The following is a 22,027-nucleotide window of genomic DNA, read 5'->3' on the forward strand; positions in this document are numbered from 1 at the left end:
AAGATGATCTCAGATGGTTGGGCCCTAAACTGTAGAAGATTCTGCAAAACTAGCAATTTATGGATCCAGCAATGGACAGTGACTTAGTTACCTAGTGACCATGCTAGCCATAGAAATCTATCACCATTGTGTTCTCTTTTGAATATCACCCTTGAAAATGGTCCACTAAGCACAGATAATTGCACTGATTATCTCCACTGACCATGGATAGGGAGTCAGTAGGGAACGACGGAGCCCATGTGAAGTGACTTGTCCAAAGTCACCGAAGTTGATAACATTAGATGCAGGAAAGGACCCAGGTTCTCTGCCCCAAAAGCTAGGTCTCTTTTCATGTTACCATGCTACTTCTGAATTCATGATCCTCAATGTGTGCAAGTGCAGGCACACATTTTCATATCACAGAGTTATTACCAACACAACCAGGTTTATTGTTCTCCAAATTCACAAAAACAGTTGTACGATATAGAATAAGATTATCCTTGAGGTTATTTGAAAAGAACAAACTAATATGGGTTTTGGAAGGAAATTTTATTGATATTCCTTAGAAACCTAACATTGAAATTCAGGATATGAATTAGAGCATGGTTGCAAGCATTAATGAGAAGATTGCACATGAATGTCTGTAAAGCAACTCCTAATATGCAATGACATACAAGGTATTCTATTAGCTTCTCTTATTTTTGGAAATTAAGATCCATTTTAAACAATAGAAGGGAATGTGTCTATCCTTCAAGGAAATTCCAGCAAAAAATATGAGAATTTTGAATCCAGAAGGAAATGCCAACTGGCTAATTTTCCAAATCAATTTTGTCTTCTTTTTTCTTTTCTTTTCTTTTTTTTGTTTTAGCGAGGAAGAAAGCAGAGTTCATAAAATGGTGGAATGTTAGTGATCCGAACCTCCTTGGTATTGATGCTGATTTCATTTGGATCTCCAACTGATTTAAGGGTGAAATTCTGTAGAATTGTGGTAAAGAACAAAAACAACTGAATTCTTGCCAGGCCCTCTCCAAGACAAGACCTTTTTCCTGGAAAAAAGTAAAATTATACATTGAAAACTTCACATGATATCATGGTGTCAGCCAAAGTGAAACAGACTCATTGGACCTAGACATTTGTAGGGGGAAAGTAAAAGAGAAAGATGTAGATGTGCAGAAATGGTGAAATCTATTATTGTGACAAATAGTTCAATCATTAATAGTCACTAGGGGCAGAAAGGAATTCCCTCTTCACACCATTCTTCCCAAAGTGAGCCCTTGTGCAGAAGATTATGCAATGGTGTCATAGATCCATAAAGAAGGGGATAGGTGAGCAGCCAAGAGGCTCAGCTCATCTGGTGAGGACTGGCAGAAGAAGCCAGGGTATAGGAAAACTAGAAAACAAAGTGAGTCCAATGTCATAGTGGGCTGTCCTCAGAAGGATCACTGGGAGGAAGCTCAGTGAGAGGAGGGTTAGAGAGGGAACAGGATTCTCCCATTAGAGTGAGAGGTGCAGATATGAAGGGTTTCTTTTTACCAATGGAAAAAGGCATGAAGTAGTCACTTTTTTTGAATTTCCCATTCTCATCCAGGAAGTGTTGGGGGTCAAACCGTTCAGGGTTGGGAAACTCTTTGCTGTCAAACAAGATTGGGAAGAGAAGTGGGAAGATTGTTGTGCCCTAAAGGGAAGAAATTAGAGTCAATTATAATCATGGATAGCCTTGCTATGTCAATTCCAAGGACCTTCAGTGGCTCCCTCCTGTCTGTAGCACAAAATGCATACTCCTCTTGTATGGTGGCAATTGGGACATCTAGCTACTGAGAATTTGCACAGGTTCTAGTCTAGCTTTTCACATTGATATCTGCATTATTATCCCTATCACACCTTCTTTGGGATTCTAGCCTAAACTGGTCCAACTGCTATTTCCCATCCACAATGCTCCCTCTCTGCCCTTCTTGCCTTTATAATAGTTGTGGCCCATGCTTAGAAGGCACACCTTGCTCATTTCATTCTTTGAGAATCCCTAGTTTTTCTCACAGATTGACTTTGGGTTCCACCAAGGAAGCTTTGACTAAGACTAAAACTCTTTGTGCTCCCTCTCCCCTTAGTTTCATGATCTATGCACTTTGTGTACACCTAATACCTGTGCAACTCTGGGCAAAATAAGAGAAATGCCCATGTCCCTGGCAATGATGAAAGAAAGTAGGAACAGATCAGACTTTCTGCCGAGGGAGTTTCTTCAGCAGAAAAGCACTCTGTCAATCAAGTCATAACTTGGATCTGAAGAAGAGAATTGATACTTTGACTGGAACTTTCTGTGCTAAATTGTACTTTCTCCAAGAGAAGTCAAGGTCCTCAATAGTCAAACAAGCTTCAATTCTTTTCTGGTGTCAGCAGAATGTGGCCCAGCAATTCTTACACAGGACATTCTTTCTGAAGTCTTGAGGATTTGAACTGAACAATACACTCAGTGGAATAGATTAAATGTGAAAGTAGTTGGAATGTCCCCTTCTTCTGTCTTTGAGGGAGAATTCTGCTGATTCAGTGCTAGGAAAGCTTAATCTAATTCAAATTCACTCAATCAATGTTTTTAATAACCCTGAAAAGCAGTATTTGGGAATTTAGATCTAGGATTTAATCTTTACTCCAACATTTTAAAATGATCCTAGGCAATTCATCTGACTTGAAACTCAGTGTGCCCACCTGCACAATGGGACAGATAATAATATTTCCCCAATCCATTTCACTGTCTAGTAAGAAGAAATGAAAAAAAAATGAAATTATTTTGAGCAATCTTTCCATTGTTTTTCCTGTATATTTGCTTTCTGTGCTGTTGCTGTGGTGATTGAGAAGCAGGAAGAAATAAAATAAGAATTACTTTTTTCCCATTCTTCATTCAGCACTGCATCTAAGTTAACTATATGTAACAGAAAACTTCCTATGAGATCATGACAATGGGACTTAATTTTCTCATGTCTAAAATGAGATCACCAAATCAGATTTTATTGGAAATTCCGACACTAGTTCCCACTCCCCATGATTACTGACCTTGGGGAGGAAATATTGTTGTAAGTAGATGTCCCGAGTCACTGCACGGGCCAGGTTGAGAGGTGCGATGTTAGCAAATCTTTGCACTTCATGTACCACAGCATCCATATAGGGCATATCTTGTCTGTCCTTTATGGAAGGAGCTCGATTATGCCCAATCACACGGTCAATTTCCTCATGAATTTTTGCTGCAGGAATAAAAACAGGAATAATCACCGGATTCCTAGATCTTCTCGGAATGCCCAACAGAGCTTATATGGAGTATCTGCCTGATGATATGATCTGCAATGCTTCTCAGAGGGGCTCAGGGTCCTGTTTCTCCTCAGTAAAAGAGACAAAGGCTTTAGCAGCAGCAATGCGATAATTTTCTGTGGCTCAATGGATAGGAATCAGGAAGAATTGTTTGCATTCCTCTTTATCCATCATCTGTGTCAATTCAGCCACATCATTAAGCCTTTCTAAACCTGACTTTCCTCATCTGAAAAATGGGGATTATAAATTATGTGTCTTCCAAGGTTCCTTATACATCAAATTCTCTCATTTTATGATTTGTGCAATGGAGATAATACCTGCATCTCCCTTAGAGGACATCAAATGAAATAATATGTCAAGTGATTTACAAACCTTACATTCTTTATATTAATGTCACTTAGTATTCTCAATGAAAGTAAATGTCTATGTTTGAATTTGGTAGTTTTGGAGATGACATTATCATCTTTATTTAATCCACTCACCAGATAGATTGATAGATAGATAGATATAGATATTTCCATTCCTGACTCAACATCTAAGTTTCTGAGACACGGAATTTCAGCATTTGAAATGGCTCAATTTCCCTATGGTAATCATGTCTGTTATGCTGTTATCTATCTATAGATATTGATAACTTCATTTTTAAAGGAATTGGGGTTAAGTGACATACCTAGGGCCATACAGCTAGTAAGTGTTAAGTGTTAGAGTCTGTATTTGAACTCAGGTCCTCCTCACTCCAGAGCCAGTGTCCTATGAATTGCACCATTTAAATCCCCAGTAATCCTCTTTCTAATGGAATGCACAAAGGGTCACCAAGATTATGCTTGAGAACCTCCTGTAAAGGAGAACTCATTACCACCGGGCCAGCTAATCAACTTTGGGAGAACTTTCATAATGAGCAAATCTTTCCCTCAATGAAGTTTCTATCTGTCAGTTTGTAACTTCTCCCCCTGGTACCTAGTTCTGTGCCTGCAGAACTAGAGCTGGTAGAGTATAAGTCATTTGAGGAAATGGGATCTTTCATTTTATTCTTTTTGTCTTAAGCGTAGAGCCAAAGTGCACAGCAGGAACTTTGTACTTTTGTTAAAGTAAAGTGAATTCCCCAAGATAGAAATGCACATATTTAAATCACTAAGTCTTGCTCAAGTGTTGTATGGAACTGTCTGAGCTGTTGCTGCTCTGTGTGGAAGTCACAAACACAAAGAGTAGGAAAGCGAGGCTAGCCCCTAAACAAGGTACAGGGCTGGGAACTATAAGCATGACAATTCTTGTACTTTACCTTGGACCTCAGGATGCTTCAGAATGAACAGCAGGCCATATTTTAGAGTGCTGCTGGTTGTCTCTGTTCCTGCAGCAAATAAGTTTACTCCAGTCATTACTAGATTCTCTAAGTCAAATTCAGAGTGGGGATTATCTTTTTCCTAGAACAGAGGTACAAATCAATGAAATAAATGAGAAACAGCAGGAAAACTCATTAGCAACCATATGAAATATATGAATACCTAAAGATATGTCCTAGGAGCCCTCGTCCACCTCCATTGTCAACTCTAAGAAACTAGAACCTGCTTAATGCCCTTAGGCTTCCACTGTTCAGCCATAGATATGTCCTTTCCAGGAAACCTTCTCCCTCTCAAACAATATGGCTTAATGGATAGAGCACTAGACTTTGAAACAGGAAGAAATGGATCTAAATTTAGTCTCAGCTAAGATGCATGAATATGACCATGGGGAAGTCACTTAATTGCTTATGTGTAACAGGAAAGAGTTGGATCCTTTTCAGTTCTCTATTTAATATCCATGATGCATAAGGTGTGGAAATGGCCTAATCAAGTAATTCATGAAAAACTTTAATGAACTGGTAAATGACCCCTCATGCTGATATTGTCACTCCCAAACAGGACAACATCTTAATAAAACAAGTAGAAGAAGAAGAAAATTCAGATTTTCAAAATGTGAAATTAAAAGAAAATGTTTATGGCAGAGAATACAGAATTTCACATGCTGTAAGGAAAGTGCATTTCATCCAATCACCTATGAGTGAACAGAAATTTACTTTTTACAATCGCCTTAAGTGGTCATCCAATCTCACCTAGGAGTTCATTCAGCCTTGATCATCATCCCTTTTATGCAGAAATGAAATGTGTCTCTGTAATTTCAAAGCATTATTATGCATCCTTAACTTAGCAGTGGGGAAGCAAAAGTATTCTAATGGATCAGATTTTAAATTATGCAGCTGCAGAAGTCCTTTCCAACTCACAGATGCTGTGAAATTCTAGGAGATACGCAACTCATTGGATTTAGAGTTTGGAAGAATCTTGGAGATCACCAAAATTTTATATGAAGGAAATAGAGGCCTAGAAAAATCAAGTGGTTTTTTTTCAAGATCACCCAGGAGAAAATGAAATGGGGTGCATGATGGAATGGCCCAAATAGGAGAAGAACTGATACCAAGTTACCTGAAATATAAATGAAACTCCCAAAATGTAATTTTTTAAAAGGCTGAGACAATGTTTGGGCAGAAATCAATTTCTACTCAACTCAAGTGGCATGAAGTGGAGAAATGAGCAAATTATTTAGACCTATATATTAAAAAATGGATCTAGATGATTTAATCAAGAAAAACTATTCAAATATCTCTGATAAAACAGAAAACAATGCAGTAAATATTATAAGCCTCTCAGAAATAAAGGCCCAATACCCTAGAAACAGCTAGATGGCACAATAGATGGAGCATTGGACTTGGAATAGGGAGATCTGAATTCAAATCTAACTACAAACTTCTCTATTTTGTGACTGTGAGCCAGTTATTTCATTTTTGTATGACTCCATTGTCTTGTCTCTAAAATAGCAATAATAAAAGCGCCTGCCTCCTGAGGTGGTTGTGAAGCACAAGTGAGATGATATTTGTAAAATATTTTAGAAGTATTGAAGCATGATATAAATACTATAGCTATTATTATTATTATTAAAGTGAGGCACAAAAAAAGAATTAAAAGACAAAAAAAGGATGAAGAGTGGGCTAAAGAACATATCTCAAAAATTAAAAAGTGAATAGCCAGTTTGGAACATATAATAGACAATGTGTTTAAAAGTGTATAAATTCTTTTAAAATGACACTTACAGATTTGGTACTAGAAAATAGAGAAAATTTGACATAAAACATAGATATAACAATACTGGAAGAACACATTAGCTCTACAAGCCAAAGGATGTTGAAGATCAGACTTGAACAATTTTAAGAATTTTCCATATCTTAGGAACATAAAATTAATAGAAAATTAAAATAGGAAGTTAAGTACATAATACTTAAATAACAGAAAATGCACAGTTGTTAAATAATTGAGGACAAAGTTAATAGATATAGATATAAATAGATAGATAGAATTCAGAGGCTATCCAAGAGAAAGAAGCATGAAGTTTAACACATTAAGAATTTTGGTGCTCAAAGATTAGATGTTCAACACTAAAGAAATGTTTTGGACAAAGAAAGTCCTTCACCTCTTCAAGAAAATAAATTTAAATAGGTCAGGACTACTCTTCTCTGAAAAATCAAAGAGATTAGAAGACATCAAAATCAAAGTAAATTAGATTATAGTCATAAATAAATAATCCTATAAATATGAGTTTGATCATATATAAAATAAGATATGCTTATAAAGATCAATGTGGTAAAAATGAACAATTTTGAAAGAATAATTGACTCATCAATTCAAATGCAGATGATAAAGAATGTTATGTGCCTTCAGAGAGAGGCAATTGGATTACTATGCAAAATGAGACATATATTTTTCATATTTATTTTGTATGGAAATTTACTCTTCTTGATTATGATTATGTGATAACGAGGATTCTATCTCAGCTTCACTAGGTGGGAGGAAATATACATTTGATTTTTTAAAAAAGTGTCTTAAAGGGGAGAAAAGGTGTTTTTCAGGCATTTCCTAAAAGGACTCTCAAAGTGTGTCAGATATTTGACTTGGAAAACTTCAAAATATACAAACATAAAGTAAATACATTTATAAGAAAGATTAAGTAATGGAATCAATACTCTTATACTTTTATATCAATTCACTATTGAAAAAACCCATTGGCTCTGAGCCACTGAAAGAAAGGTAAAAAATAAAGAGGCAGAAGGAACAAAGTAACATTATATCTAGGTAGGGAGTTAAAGGAGTCTTGGTATCAACCTTGGAATAAAGTTTCTAGTGAACATTTTAATAAAATATATTTAATTCTGTGCTGTTTAACATGTTTATCCATATATTATATCATTCAGTCGACAAAAATGTAAGATATCTCCATTACAGGTGAGCACTAGGTAGTAGTGACATCAAGACAAAGGACAAAAATAAGTCTGGAACACATTTAGAGATAAGTATATGAGGGAATCTATACAAAATAAATTCACAGAGATTTCTGAGTGGGACAGAAACAGTGGGAGGAACAAGGAAAGGCTCCTTGAAGGAGTTAGCAGGTAAGTGTAGAAGAATATTATGACTACTAAGAGTTGAGGAAAGAGAATGAGAGAATTCCAGGCATGGGAGCCAAACTGCATAAAGGCAAAGAGGGAAAAATGGAATACATTTTATTGGAAACAGCAAGCAGGCCAGTTTGGCTGGAGCATAGAGGCTGTGAGGGGGAAATGCATCACCAGTCTAGAAAGAAAGGCTGCAGCTACAGAGTGAAAGGAGTTAAAAGGCAAACAGATGTATGTGCATTGTATCTGAAAGCCCTAAAGTTTCTTGTTCATGGGAAGGATTCAATGATTCCCACGCTTTTTTCATGTTAAATTCAAAGATTTGTGAAAAATGGACTGAGAGTCTTGCTGCCTGGAGAACTGTTAAGAGGGAGTTATTTTCCTGGTGAGTGATGATGCTGAACTGAAATAGGATGGCTGTGTTATGAATAAAGGGCAGAATAGAGTTAATGATTACTGGCATGACAGGGAGGTTGGGGAAGGAAGGGCAGAAGACATTTCGTTTCTATTCTTCCCTACTGCACTCCCATTCCCCAATGACATGTGTTATTGGATAGCTCAGATCCACTGGGAAAAAGCATTATTTGCTCAACATTCCCCAAATGATCATTCCTTCTAGGGAAGTTTAATCTATTGAGTGAAATTAGGAAGGAATGAAGGAAATAAGCATTTATCAGGCATATGCTATGTGCCATGTCCTGTATAAATATATCATTTGATCTTTACAATGACCCTGGGAAGTAGAGGGTATTATTATTTTCATTATAGAGTTTAAGGAATAGAGGCAGACCGATATGAAGTGACTTAGTCAGGATTATACTGTTATAAAGTGTCTGACTCCATATTTGAACATAAGTCTTTCTGATTTCAGGCTCAATACTCTATCCATGGCATTCCCTAGCTACCTCTAGCAGTCTGAGTGGAACTATGTATGATGGGAATATAGTTTGAGGACTAAATGGAATGTTGGACTGATATCCTGGAACAATCTGAGTAAATTTTTATTATCAGGGGAAAGAATAGGATACTAGAAGTGCTTTATTTGTTTTCTGAATTTGTTTGCACATTTTTTGGAGGCTTTTGTATCTTTTTCGTTTTTCTGTAGAGCAAGCTAAAGATCATCCTATTCCTGAAAATAATTAATTATGAGTGCTTTTGTGGCAGCTAGTTATAACTAGCATTCATGATATTAGTTAGCATTTATATGCTTACAGGTTTGTAGTCTGTTGCTGTCCAGGTATTTCAGTCATGTCTGATCTTCCTAAATTCATTTTCTCTTTTGCAGGTAAAGAAATTGGAGTGGTTGGTCTTTTCTTCTCTAGTGGATCCATTTTCAGGCAATCAGAGGTTAAATGACTTACACATGATCACTCAGATTGGAAGTGGCTGAGAATGGATCTGCATTTGGATCTTTCTTACTCCAGGCCTAGTGTTCAATTCACTGAGCCACCTGTTACTTGTATTTTAAAGTTAACAATATACTTTGCAAACATATCAGTTTATCCTCACAATCACCATGGGAAATAAAAGCTATTATTCTCAACTTAAAGATGAGGAAACTGATGGAGTCAATAATGATATAACTTGCCCAGGACTACATAGCTAGTATCTGAAGTTGACTTTGATCTCATCATGTCATTTTTTCCTATTTAGAGCTTGCTTTGTTATGCATTTTTTGCATATTATCTCTCCCATTTAATTGTAAGCTCCTTGTGCTCAGGGACTATCTTTTGCTTCTTTTTGTGTCTTCAGCACTATCTGGCACATAGTAGGGTCTTGCTAAATGATTATTAATTGATTCCGATTATTATTCTCCAATATAATTTCTTCCAAATAGGAAAGCCTACATCACGAGCTCATCTTCTAGAAATTCAGAATTCTTCTAATTTCCCTTACAATGTTCATGTAAGAGATCAGTAGAAAGCCAATGGACACCTTAGGGAATATGGATACCTTGATGTTTTCTAATGTCCCTTCCAATGGTTTTCTGTGGAATTATATGAGTGAAGACACTCTCGTGGGAATATATATTAGCCTTAAACTATATCTCAATTGTGACTTGACACTTTATAATAATAAATAGTTATAGCTGAAAAGTCGCAGATATTTGTCCCCACCTGTTTCCCACCTCCTCTTATTAATTAGTATTTAAGTATCTCTTTTAAAGGCAATTTATTCTTTTCATTCTGGGTTAGATTTCCACAATTAGACTGTAACCCAGACTCCCCCAAACAATGGCAAAAAAGGCCATGCTGGGGGGGGGGTTAGAGGTGTGGGGGGCTTTGGACATTTCTGCATTCAGACTATATAATCAGGTGTTTTGCAATTTATGCTTTGCACTCCTTTTGTGGACAAATACCTTGTCAGATGCAGATGTCCTTTCTCATGAGAATAGAATAATTCTCTTTTTGCTTTTTCTTACTCTGAGAGTTTGATTGTTTTTATGATCGATACTGTCCAACATAGTTTGAAGAATGTGACCTATAAGAATCTTGGAATTTCAGCTTTGTTCAATGAGTAAGGTGCTTCCCCCATGCATCCTACCTGCTGCATTTTGGAGAGGTAGCAGTCAATGTAGTCTTGAGGGTTGGTGGGATCTAGTACTTTTTGATGCTCCTTTACTCTTTCCAAAATGAAATGTTTCAGTTCTTCCACAATTTTAAAATGCATTTTATATATTCCAAGGAGGTACACTCTGAATCCTGGTAAAATGTTGTAGAGCTACACCCCCCCCCAAACCCAAGCAAATACATGTGAGTTTACTGTCATAAAGAGTCACCTCTATATCTCTAATTATAAACCATTCTATTCTATTCATTTTTATTGACAAAGAGTGTTTTCTCTTGTTTTTTCCACACAGTGAACAAAAAAGAAAACTAAACCCTTGAAACATGTATACATAGTCAAGCAAAACAAAGCCCCTCCTTGGCCAATAGCCAGAAACATGCATCACATTTTATATTTCGAGTCCATCATCTCTCTGTCAGAAGGAGAATAGTGTGTTTCATTTTGGTTTCTCTGGAATCATGATGGATGTTTATATCATTTAAAGTACATTAGCCTTGCATGATATTCATCTTCCCATTGTTTTTGTCATTGTACAAATTGGTTCTACTCACGTTTTTGGCAACCATTCATAAAGTCTTCCCATGTGTACAGGTATACCTTTCATCATTTCTCAAAACATAAAATCCTATTATATTCATATACCAGAATTTATTCAGTTATTCCCCATTAATGAAAAGCCCCTTAATTTCTAGTATTTTGAAGCTCCCTAAAAAAAACCTCTCTTTATTTCTTTGCATATAACTTTCAGTTTTACATACTTACTTCTTTTTAATTTTTTTTTTGAATACTGGCCCAATAATAGTATTGCTAGTTCATAAGAGAGATATGATTTACTAATTTGGGAGTGACAGATCTAAATTGCTTTCCAAGTTACCTGAACAATTCAAAGCTACATCAACAGCTTGTCAATATGCTAGTTTTCCCACAACAATTTTTTTTAACATTTACCTTTATTTACATACATTTTGAAATACTTGTGAGGAAAAATTAGGTCTTCCCTACTTTTTTGAGAATATTATTTGAGACCAATTTTTCACACAATCTTTACAATAAAATAGTTTGTGTGTGTGTGTGTGTGTGTGTGTGTGTGTGTGTGTGTGTGTGTGTGTTGTGAGTGTATGAGTATGTGTGGGTAGGTGGGGGGGGGTTTGAAGGTATCCATTCAGAGAGGACTTGGTATTGATTTGAAAAAAGGGAGAATTCTACCAGCCATCAGCAAATAAAACATCTTATCCTAATTGGACAGAACAAATTTCAGGATAAGATAGAACAGAACTAGGGAAGTGAGAAGCCATTCAATTTCAGGTAGTTGCCATCTTATTTTTCTGACTGAAACGAGCATGGATTAGAGAGAGAAACCTGGATAGGAGACAATGCTTCTTTGTCCTCAGTTATGGGATGCTTCCAGTTATAATTAGCAAAGTATAATGCAGTTAAATTCGAATAGGATTGTTGATGAAGACTGGAGAGAAGGGCAATTAATTAGAGACCAGAAAATGTCATGGAAGCTCACCTGAAGTGAGAGGAACAGGCACCCTTAGTGGTAGAAGGAGGAGGAATGAGGATCCTTAGTTCTGGTTTCAGTGAACGACGCTTTGATCCTACATGTCCATCCATTGTAGAGACTAACCCATAACACTTGCAGAATCTGTAGGTTTCTTGATTAAGCTTTGACCAGATGTCCTCCCTAATCCTTTAAAAATGATTTGGACAGGCTCTTTATTAATAACTATTGTACTTGCCCACATGTATGAGCATTATCATATTTGATATATCCTAAGATCTAATGGGACAATCCTCTCTATACCTTAAATATTTATACGACCTAGAAGTAATTCAGAGAATACTGGGAAAAGAATATCCCATTTCGGAGCCAAAGATATTACATGATGCTATTGTCCTTGAGTGCATAATATATGAAGTGTGTGTATTCCTGTGTGTTGGAGACCTTGTTAAGAGATGAGAATCTATGGAAGATTGGTACTGTTGCTGAAAATGAGCGAACAACCACATAATATTATGAAAGCGTTGGTCTTACCTGTGCCCCTCGTGAATTAAGGAGCTGAAAGTTTTCATTTAACAATTTCAGCAGATGCTGAAATTTCTCATCATTGTACTTGAATCGATCATGAAAGAGGACAGAACAGATCACATTGCATGGGGCACAGGCAAGAATGGAGGTGGGATCAGTGGGCTGACCTAATGTAGAGAAAAGTGAACAAAAGGGGAAAAAAAAGCAAGTTTAACAGAAATGTTTCCAGTTATGTAGAACCCGGACATTTCTTCTCCCCATGCCATGTTTATTTCCTCTAAGGCTAGAAGATGTTGTTCTCCTGAACAATTTCCTTTACCCTTATAGAAAATTAAATTAACTTGTGATGTTAGAGTATGAGAAGAGAGAAGGGAGTTTTCTGGCCCAGTATAGTGATTGTCTTTTCAGTGGACAGAGTTCAACATATAGAATGATTGCCAAAGCAAATAGTATTTAGGCCTGGGAATGGGTAATTTGACCCCACATCCCCAGGAAGAAAGAAAAGAAAACCAACCCTTTGTTTTACTAAGTTCCTCCACCAGACATTGGGCTTCTTCTTGAACTCTTTCTTCAATGCTTCTTTTCCCCATTCCAAAGTTCCTTAGGGTCATAAGGGAAAATCTATGGATTTGTTTCCAGCTCTCTCCATCACTGAAAGCAACTCCTAGACAAAAGAGAAGAACAGGACATTGGTCATTCTAATACTGAAAGTGGTAGAGAGCACAGTGTATATGGTGGCCATGGGATTTTGACCTAATTCATTGATCAAATTTAATTTTATTCAATTGAAACCAAAATGTGATGCTTCTGCATTTAGTACAAGTACTACCATGTGAAGGCTTTGGCTTAGGTGCTAAAAATAGACATTAAAAATGAAACCAATAACTATGCTCAGGATTGAGTTATTCCATTCTACTAGAAATATTCTGATATACCCTTTTGCTTTTCAGTCACTCTTTTGAATAAACTAATCTTACCTTTTTTTTTAACTACATCATCAAATATGGGAATACTTCCTCTGTCTACAAAACTATCTCCTTGATCAATTAGAGCTTCTTTCACAATTTGATATCCATGTAGCACCACAATACGCTGACTTCCAAAATAAAGAGTATAGATGTGGCCATATTTCTCAGCCAGCTGTGAAAAGAATGCCAAGAAAGAAGAAAAATTTAGTGTAAATTTTTAGAGAGTTGGAATATTTCCCCACAACTATCTTATGATGTTCCATATGCATGTGTACATATGTGTACCTATACATGCATGGGACAGTATGATGTAAATGAATCCCAAGTATAAAAGGACCTAAGCTGTGGGATAACAAAGTTTTATTCTCATTCTTTTTAGTTTGATTTTTGGAAATCCTTTTTATTACATGGCACAGAGTTTTTTTCAGAGTCCTATCCATTGGTACCAATCTTGGGTAAAAATGTTGTAAAAAGACTTGCATTTGATTTGGGGTAGTTGCCATCCAACATGGAGAGGGAATTGCCATCTCCTCACAAAAACTATCTATTATTATTGCCTCTCCTCTCCTTTTGAAATATTTGTAGTAATTCTGCAGTCATCCACACTTACTTCCAACTACCCTCACCAATTATTAATGGTCTTAGTTTACCCAAATTTGATGGCCTTTCCTCAATTCCTATTCTTCTACACCTCTTTACAAAATTTTACTCTTTTGATTACCTTCTTTTCTCTTTACTCTCTTCTCTCTGGGTTTCTATAATCCTTCTCTACCTCCTTGTTCCTCTTTCTCTGTCTCTGTCTGTATCTTTTCCCATTCCCTTTCCCTTTCTCATTTCCACTCATCAATCTCCTTTGCTGGATTATTGTCTATATTTAACTACACATCCAATAGTTTTCCACATAGTATTGTTCTGGGCCATCTTCTCTTCCCTTTCTGTACTCTTGTCATCTCATAATTATGATGTCCATAGCTCACAGATCTATAAATCTTGGACTAATATCATCCTTGAGTATACATAGGAATTCTACACTAAAAAAGTATAAAATGGGGTGGAGCCAAGATGGTGGAGAAGACACAAGTGTCATTCTAAGGTCTCCTTCTACCCTCACTACTAATTACCAAATTCAGACTTGAAATAATGTTTGACTGATAAAATCCACAAATACTGGGAGTACAACAAATTACCAGCCAAAAATAATCTGGAAGATTGCCAGAACAGGTTTATCCTTATCAGCAAGAGAAGGCTAGTGCAGGCAGGGAGATAGAACATAGAAGCTAGCACACTGACCAGAAGGGGGCAGGTGGAGATTTTGAAGGGAAGGCTCCACCACAAATTGGTTGCTCTGCTTTGGTTGCAAAGCAGTAGATCAGTAGGGAAGTTACAAAAAGGCCAAAGGTAGAGTGTACTCCAAAAAACGTCAAAATCTAACAGGATCTGGCTACACTCACCCAGCATCTAAAGTGACTCACCACGGACCACATTACAGCTGTGCAGCCACATTTTGCTGCTCAGGGCTTTTGCCCATGGCAGCCACAAATCTGCACAGCACTGGGGTTCTGTGTGGGGCAGCCATAAATCTGCAGGATGGGGGCCACTCTGCCCGGGGCAGGGGAACTTCCGCAGTGCAGTCTTATTTCCCAGGGCAGAGACACTTCTGCTGCAGGTCTCTTCCTAGGGCACTTCTGCAGCTCAGTCTCTCTTTGGAACCCATCTGCAGAACAGCTACTGTCCATCTATTTATCCCTGTTCTGTAGAAGAAGCTGGTAATTTCCTTGCCCTGAGGGCAGACTCTAAGGGCTTTTAAAAAATGAGTAAAAAAGGCAAGTGAACTCTAACCATTGATAGCTTCTATACAGAAAGAGAGCAGGTTTTTCCAACCACAAGGAGACTAATAGCAGACAATTTGCAGACAAAAATACCAGACCAAAAAAAAATACCCATGCATATATTTTTTGGTGCCTTGCCCTCCACAGATATCACCTTACATTTATTTTCAACATGTTTTTATAAGCTTCCTTTGTAAATTGTTTTATTGGCCTATTGGATCACTTCCCCATTCTGTATCCAAAGTAGAAGTTTGGGTCCTCAAAGGAGTGTGTGCCAAATCTCTCTAAGTTCTATAAGAAGAGATTGAACACAAAATTACTGTACCATTGCAGTGAGACATATATGCAGGGAAATATGTAGTTAAAACAACTTACAACTTGGGAACCATTTGGAATTTACCCTCACAGAGGTTCACAAATCACAAATTAGAGGGTGCATCTATTGATAAGTTGAGTTGCTCTGAGGAAGTTTCCCTCAATCAATGTACTTTCACACTATCCCATTAGTGTGGGGTACTAAGCCAGACTGCTCCCCCACTTCAGGTTGGGTGCACATTTGATCCTTTCCAACACCAGGTGATAAATTGGGGGGAGAACATGGTAAGTAAATTTGTTTGGTCACAGGTCTAAATTTCAGTAAAAGCTCTCCTAAAAATGCAGAATCAAAACATTGTCCCACAAGTGTAGAATCCTATATTGTCATAAATTTGAATGTTTTCAGAGAAAGATAATAGAAAGAAGGAATCTTCCATATGACTATCTGAAACTAACCTGGAATTAAGTGTAGGGGAAGTCAAGTGAAAAGGCATAAACAAGCTCTACTATTTAGAAAGCAAATCCCTTTATCTAAAAAAAAAAAAAGCCTAACCTAACACCTAGTCCTGAAAATGTTAGACTTGTGGATCTTGCAGAAAAGACTAGGAGAACAGATAAGGTAAGGTGGATGGTTATGGAATGGTGACTCACCAAGGGGAAAATAGTGAAATCATAGATGAATCAGCATTGTTTTTTTCCTATGTGAAGGCACTAACAGTTGTACAAATTACTGAAAACTGAATTGAAGAGTCAAAATTATATTCCTTTTATGTAGGGAAATTAGAATAGAGGCAACTATTACTCAAAAATGAGGGAGGAAGTGGAGGGAGACATGGGTAACTTGAACTACAGGAACAGCTCTAAAGAGAGAAGAAACCTTAGAAGTCATCTTGTTTCACAGAAGAAGGAGCTAGAGCCCAGTGATATAAAGGCCAAAGTACAGAGGACGTCTGACACTAGACCTAATGTTCCATCCACTGTAGCACACAATCTTCCTCAGTATTTAACACATCAGATAAAAAAATCTATCAACATGGAATGCTTCCACTTCTTTTAACCATTTTACTATAAAAGCCCATAGGTTTCTGAAAAATCTGAACCCAATTAAGAATTTGATGATCTGATTTGAACATGTTTAATTTTAACATCATTTTCATGGTTAAAAAAAAAGACTTTCATCCAAGCCCTTTAGAAGTATTTCCTTGGAGTTAAAAGGGTCTTTGGTAAGCCTTGTTTATACCTTCCTTCCCTAACTTCCTAGGTTAGAAGATGCCCTCTTCATCTTTTAAAAGAATAAAAAATATTGGAACTTTCTATAAGCATCCTAGCAGCATTATTGGAATAATGAAGATAGTATCTACTTCTTGACTCATGGACATGACTTAATGAAGAAGAAGAAGAAGAAGAAGAAGGAGGAGGAGGAGGAGGAGGAGGAGGAGGAGGAGAAGGAGGAGAAAGAGGAGGAGGAGAAAGAGGAGGAGGAAGAGAAAGAAAAGTAGAAGGAGGAGGAGGAGGAAAAAGAGGAAGAAGAGGAGGAGGAGGAGGAGGAGAAGGAGGAGGAGAAGAAGGAGGAGGAGGAGAAGGAGGAGGAGAAGGAGGAGGAGAAGGAGGAGAAGGAGGAGGAGAAGGAGGAGGAGAAGGAGGAGGAGAAGGAGGAGGAGGAGGAGGAGGAGGAGAGGAAGAGGAGGAGGAGAGGAGGAGGAGGAGGAAGAGGAGGAGGAGGAGGAGGAGGAGGAAGAGAAAGAAAAGTAGGAGGAGAAAGAGGAGGAGGAAGAAGAGGAAGAAGAGGAGGAGGAGGAGGAAGAGAAGGAGGAGGAGGAGAAGAAGGAGGAGGAGGAGAAGGAGGAGGAGGAGGAAGTGAAGGAGGAGGAAAAGGAGGAGGAGGAGGAAGAGGAGAAGGAGGAGGAGGAGAAGGAGGAGGAGGAGGAGGTGAAGGAGGAGGAAAAGGAGGAGGAGGAGGAAAAGGAGGAGGAGGAGGAAGAGCAGAAGGAAGAGGAGGAGGAGGTGAAGGAGGAGGAGGAGGAGGAGGAGGAGGAGGAAGAGGAGGAGGAGGAGGAAGAAGAGGAAGAAGAGGAGGAGGAGGAGGAGGAAAAAAAAGAAGAACAACAACAATAAGAGAGATGTGGGAGGAGTAGGAGTAGGACAGAAGAGGATAAGGAGAAGGAAGATGAGGATGAGGAGGAAGAGGAGCAGGAGGAGGATGAAGAGGGGAAGGAGATCTACATTCTCATATACATTTGCAGCGGAGATGTATTTGAAGCTCAAACTATGGTTCCAACAACTAACATTGAGTCTCCTCTTTTTCCTATGTAAAAGATAGCCCATTATTGCATATTCTATGTAGTTGTGGCAATTGAAGAGGTGTCACTTTCCTAATTTTGTCAAAGGACATGAGGTTAACCTAGAATTTTCTGTGCTTGATGAAGATTGGATGACTCACTGTCATTACTGTGTCCCTTCCTCAATGTTTGCCAAACATCTTTTGATGTAAATTTCATTCGCCTTTATTTTACAAAGCATTTTTTTCCTTTTTGTAACTTTTAGTTTGGAATGACTTGAAGCTAATGGTTCTATAAGACATCAAGAAGTAATGAAACAAAAGTCAAAATCCTCCCAAAACAATGGACAGAGGAAAAAGTAGGAGCTTGGATAATCAAGAAATATTTGAATATCTTTTTCTTCTTGGTTTCCATGACACTTGTCTCTTCTGTTTCTTCTGCTACATGTCTGGCTGCTTATTGTCAATCCTTATTGCTGGATCATCATACCTCTCCTGACTACAAAGATTCTTTTATGGGCTCTCTTTTCTCTCTACTCCCTTGAAGATCATATGAAGTACCAAACACTTTCTAATTAGATTATCTCAGCACCTATGGCCTCATGATTATTTCCAAGCAGAAGACTCCCATGCTTATATAACTAGAATTTATCATTTTTGAACTTCACATAAACCAGTGGCTCAAAATGGATGTCCTCTTGGCATTGCAAATAATATATCCATAATTCAACTAACTATTTTTCTCATAAGACTACTTCTTTCCCTAAACTTACCCATTTTCCTTGAGAACACCCAAGAGGTAGACTTCCCTTGAATATAATTCCATTAACCCTGAATTACAGTCATGGATTTATATTTGATTTAATTCTTACTTATATCTATAATGCTTACAATAATCTATGGTCAAGTCTGATAGATTCTATCTTCAGGTCCCCCAAATCCATTCCATCTTGCTTTCTGACATGCTTGCTGACCCCCACCTTGCTTAAACTACTGTAATAGATTGATGAGACAGGCAACCAAACAAGTTAAATAAACAAGTCACTTCAAGAGATAGTAAAGATAAAATATGACCGGAAAGTCAAAGCACATCAAGTTCCCTTGAAAATGGATATAGTCCACAACTGTTACTCAAGAGCCTTTGTGATCCATCTTTTCATGTCAATTACTCCTGCCCCAAGACCACCGAATTTGTTTTCAGCACAATTGAAACAGCAATCCTTAAAATGAGGAGGAATCATTAGGGAGAAGGGACCCACCTTTCTCCCCACCACCACTACCAATTACTAAACAACTGACTCTAGCAGGTAGGTAAGTTAAAATTCCCAGTAGTGGCAGCCCTACTCTTTAGATAACTGTTTGTATTTGCATCCCAGTCTTTCACATATTAGTCCTGGAAGAAAAAGCCTGTAAGTGCTGAAACTTCAGCTACAGAACACTAGAAAAGAAAAACAGGGTCACTATCAAATGGCTCAATATCAGGAAAGATATGGATTTTATCAGTAGAATTGACACTAAATGCTCTGAATTACCATGTGTTTTGTTAATGTTCTCTAAGGAGCACAAGGTCTTTCCATTTGAAATCTCTTACTTTGTTATCTTCACAATATTGAGCACATAGTAAGCACTTGATAAATGATATTTTTATCCATTCTTTCATTAACCTCCAAGATCAATCTCTTCCTTCAAGTTTTTCACCTCTGCAATGGATAATCCACACAACTAACAACTGAGTATTTCCATGATTCAATTCTGACTACTTCAGCTCAAAAAGTCTGCACTAAGTTGGCACTTAAATGCCTCCACAGCTGGCTCCAACTTGTGTGCAGATTTATTTTATATTCCTCCTAATCTCTAATTTTACTAACCTACCCTGCTAGCTACATTATCTTCCAACTCCTTGTTTTTATCCAACTGTCTACCATACCTGGAATTCATTCCCACCCGCTCTTCCAATAAGAATGTTACTTCCTTCAAGGTCCAGTTCACATATTCTCTCCTACTTGAAACTTTTTGGGAGTCTCAGATTATGAGTGATTTCTTTGTCCTCTAATTGCCTTACACTTACTTGTCTATGAATTTGATGTATCCCTCATGGAGAACATAAGCTTCTGGAGGACAGGAACTATTTTCTTTTATGCAGAGATCATTTTATTTTCCATAAATTTCTCTTCTGCCACAATGCCTGGCATATAGTAGGTGCCAAAGAAGCTCTCATTAATTGAGTGATTTTTATCTTTATATATATGAGTGCAATGCGTTACATTTAGTTAATATTGAATTTCTTCTCCTGCTATCAAAGTTTTGACAAAGCAGTCAATTAATGACTACCATCATTGTTAATGGAGAGATCACCCAGAGCCCTTAACTCACCACTCATGAGCTAGGACTCTAAATCTCCATGAGTCTTAATTTAAAGATACATTTGAAGTGTTTGTGTCTCCCTCTACAACCCAATAAGCTGGAATTCAAAGCCCAAATCCAGCCTTTTTACCTGTGAGAATGATGCAGTCATGTTCTTGAAATCCAATTGCAGAATGTTGCCAAGAAATGGAAGAGGAGTAGGACCTGGTGGGAGCTTTCCCCTTTTGAGTCCCTGGCTCCATTGAGACAAGAAGATCAGCAAAAGAACACAAGCCAGGAGGACCAAAGTGGTGAGTCCCCAAGGATCCATTGCCCTGAGAGATGGTCCTACAGCTCTAAGAGGTACCAGCTCAAGTATTAGATTTTTATAATCATTGACAGAAAACAAGGGGTGACAATGCCCAGCCAATAACTAGATATGTTTACAGGCATTACAATTAGTTTTCCATTAACCAAGCAACCAACAGGTGATTAGGGATATATCTAAATAATTGTTCCTTTGGAATCAGTTCCTAATCTGAACTTGGTCCTAAATCACATAGGGACAGTTGAGGCAGTGAAGGATGTTTGTCTCATCTTTTGAAGGTTTATCAACTATCAACAATGAAATTTCTGTCAGCCTATGGGGTTTTGTCCAAATTCAATCAGAGAGGAGGTAGTTAAGGAATACAGATTCTAAAATTCTGCAAACTTGATCTAACAGTAGAAGTCAGGTGATATTGTCTTATCTTTTAAACTACACTGGGCTTAATTGACATGCTTGTTTTTTCTACACTTTGAAGAATATTCTGCTTGAGAAAGAAAGGGGCAAGCAAATAAGTATTGACGTGTCCTATCTCTTTTCTATCTCTTTAAGAAGTGACTCTGTAGCCTTAGTGGTCCTGGCCAATATTTATTCCTTTCTTACTCTTCTCGATCAAATGTTTCGTGGCCCAACATTTTTTTTTATCCCTCAATGTCTTCTGAGCTTTTAATCTTCCTGACCCAGATTTTAAAGATTAATGTCTTTTCTGGTATCAATCCTTGACAAGACTCTCCTTCTGTCCATCCATGATATATGCTCTCATCTACTAATGACATGTCATGAAGAGCATGAACCCATCTCTCTCAGACCTCCCTAATCTAGCTTGGAGAAAAAACACAAACCTCAGATTGATTGTGACTATAAATACTTTTATTTTTTCTAGTCTTCTCATTTCAAATGATATGGAACCTATTTCTCTATTCATAATGATCTCTGTTTTCATCTCATGTGCAAGACTCGGAGCATCACATCAGAATGTATGTCTTGCCCTATGTTTGAATTGCTCACATATCTTTAAATTTTCAAAGATAGCTTAGTGTGTCATCAATGGTCAGTGGACAGAGAGATAAGATCTCAGCTAATCACTATTCAGTTATTGACCCCTGTCTTTTATTCACAGAAAGGCTATTGCCTGGAAAATTTGTCTAAATATGCTATTTTACAAAAACTTTTTGGTTTTTTGGAACAAAGGAGATTGACATGTTCAGAAAGAAAATAAAAACCCAAAAGTTTGCTAAAGCTAAGCTCCTTTCAAGGAAACTTGCTATTAAATTCTAGATGTGACAATTCACATTTTGGACATCTGACAAGTACCACAAATCATGGTCTGATTTATTTTTTTAGTGCTAGAACTTAAAAGGTGACAAAGGAAATATTACTAGTACAGATTCAACTTAACAGTGTAACAGCTACATTTTTTCTAGGAAGCTTGCTGTTAAGCAATTACCATCCTGCATCCTGCCTCTGTGGATGAATACTTAAACAAGTATTCTTCAAAAGTGTGACTGCCTTGCCTTTTCCATTGTTAGAGTCAGTTCCTTCGCTGATATAATCACAGGACTCTTGATGTGTGCAATAATAATATTAATGATAAAGTTTGACACTTTCTATGTCCA

General features: G+C 37.5%; 1 protein-coding gene across 5 annotated transcripts in view; it reads right to left on the reverse strand.

The window, feature by feature from the left end:
- LOC127552033 (cytochrome P450 2C23-like) overlaps nt 1-22,027 on the reverse strand; it is a 123,864-nt gene that overhangs the window by 67,316 nt on the left and 34,521 nt on the right. For 2 of the 5 annotated variants that reach the window (XM_051982388.1, XM_051982387.1), the window contains exon 1: nt 20,312-20,417. The exons of the other annotated variants lie outside the window; for them this stretch is intronic. In XM_051982388.1, coding sequence (XP_051838348.1) covers nt 20,312-20,417 — 106 coding nt within the window. Of the gene's footprint in view, nt 1-20,311; nt 20,418-22,027 lie in introns of those variants that run through there. 5 annotated transcript variants of the gene reach the window in all.

Source organism: Antechinus flavipes, chromosome 2 (assembly GCF_016432865.1).
Source record: "Antechinus flavipes isolate AdamAnt ecotype Samford, QLD, Australia chromosome 2, AdamAnt_v2, whole genome shotgun sequence".
Classification (NCBI taxonomy): Eukaryota; Metazoa; Chordata; class Mammalia; order Dasyuromorphia; family Dasyuridae; genus Antechinus; species Antechinus flavipes.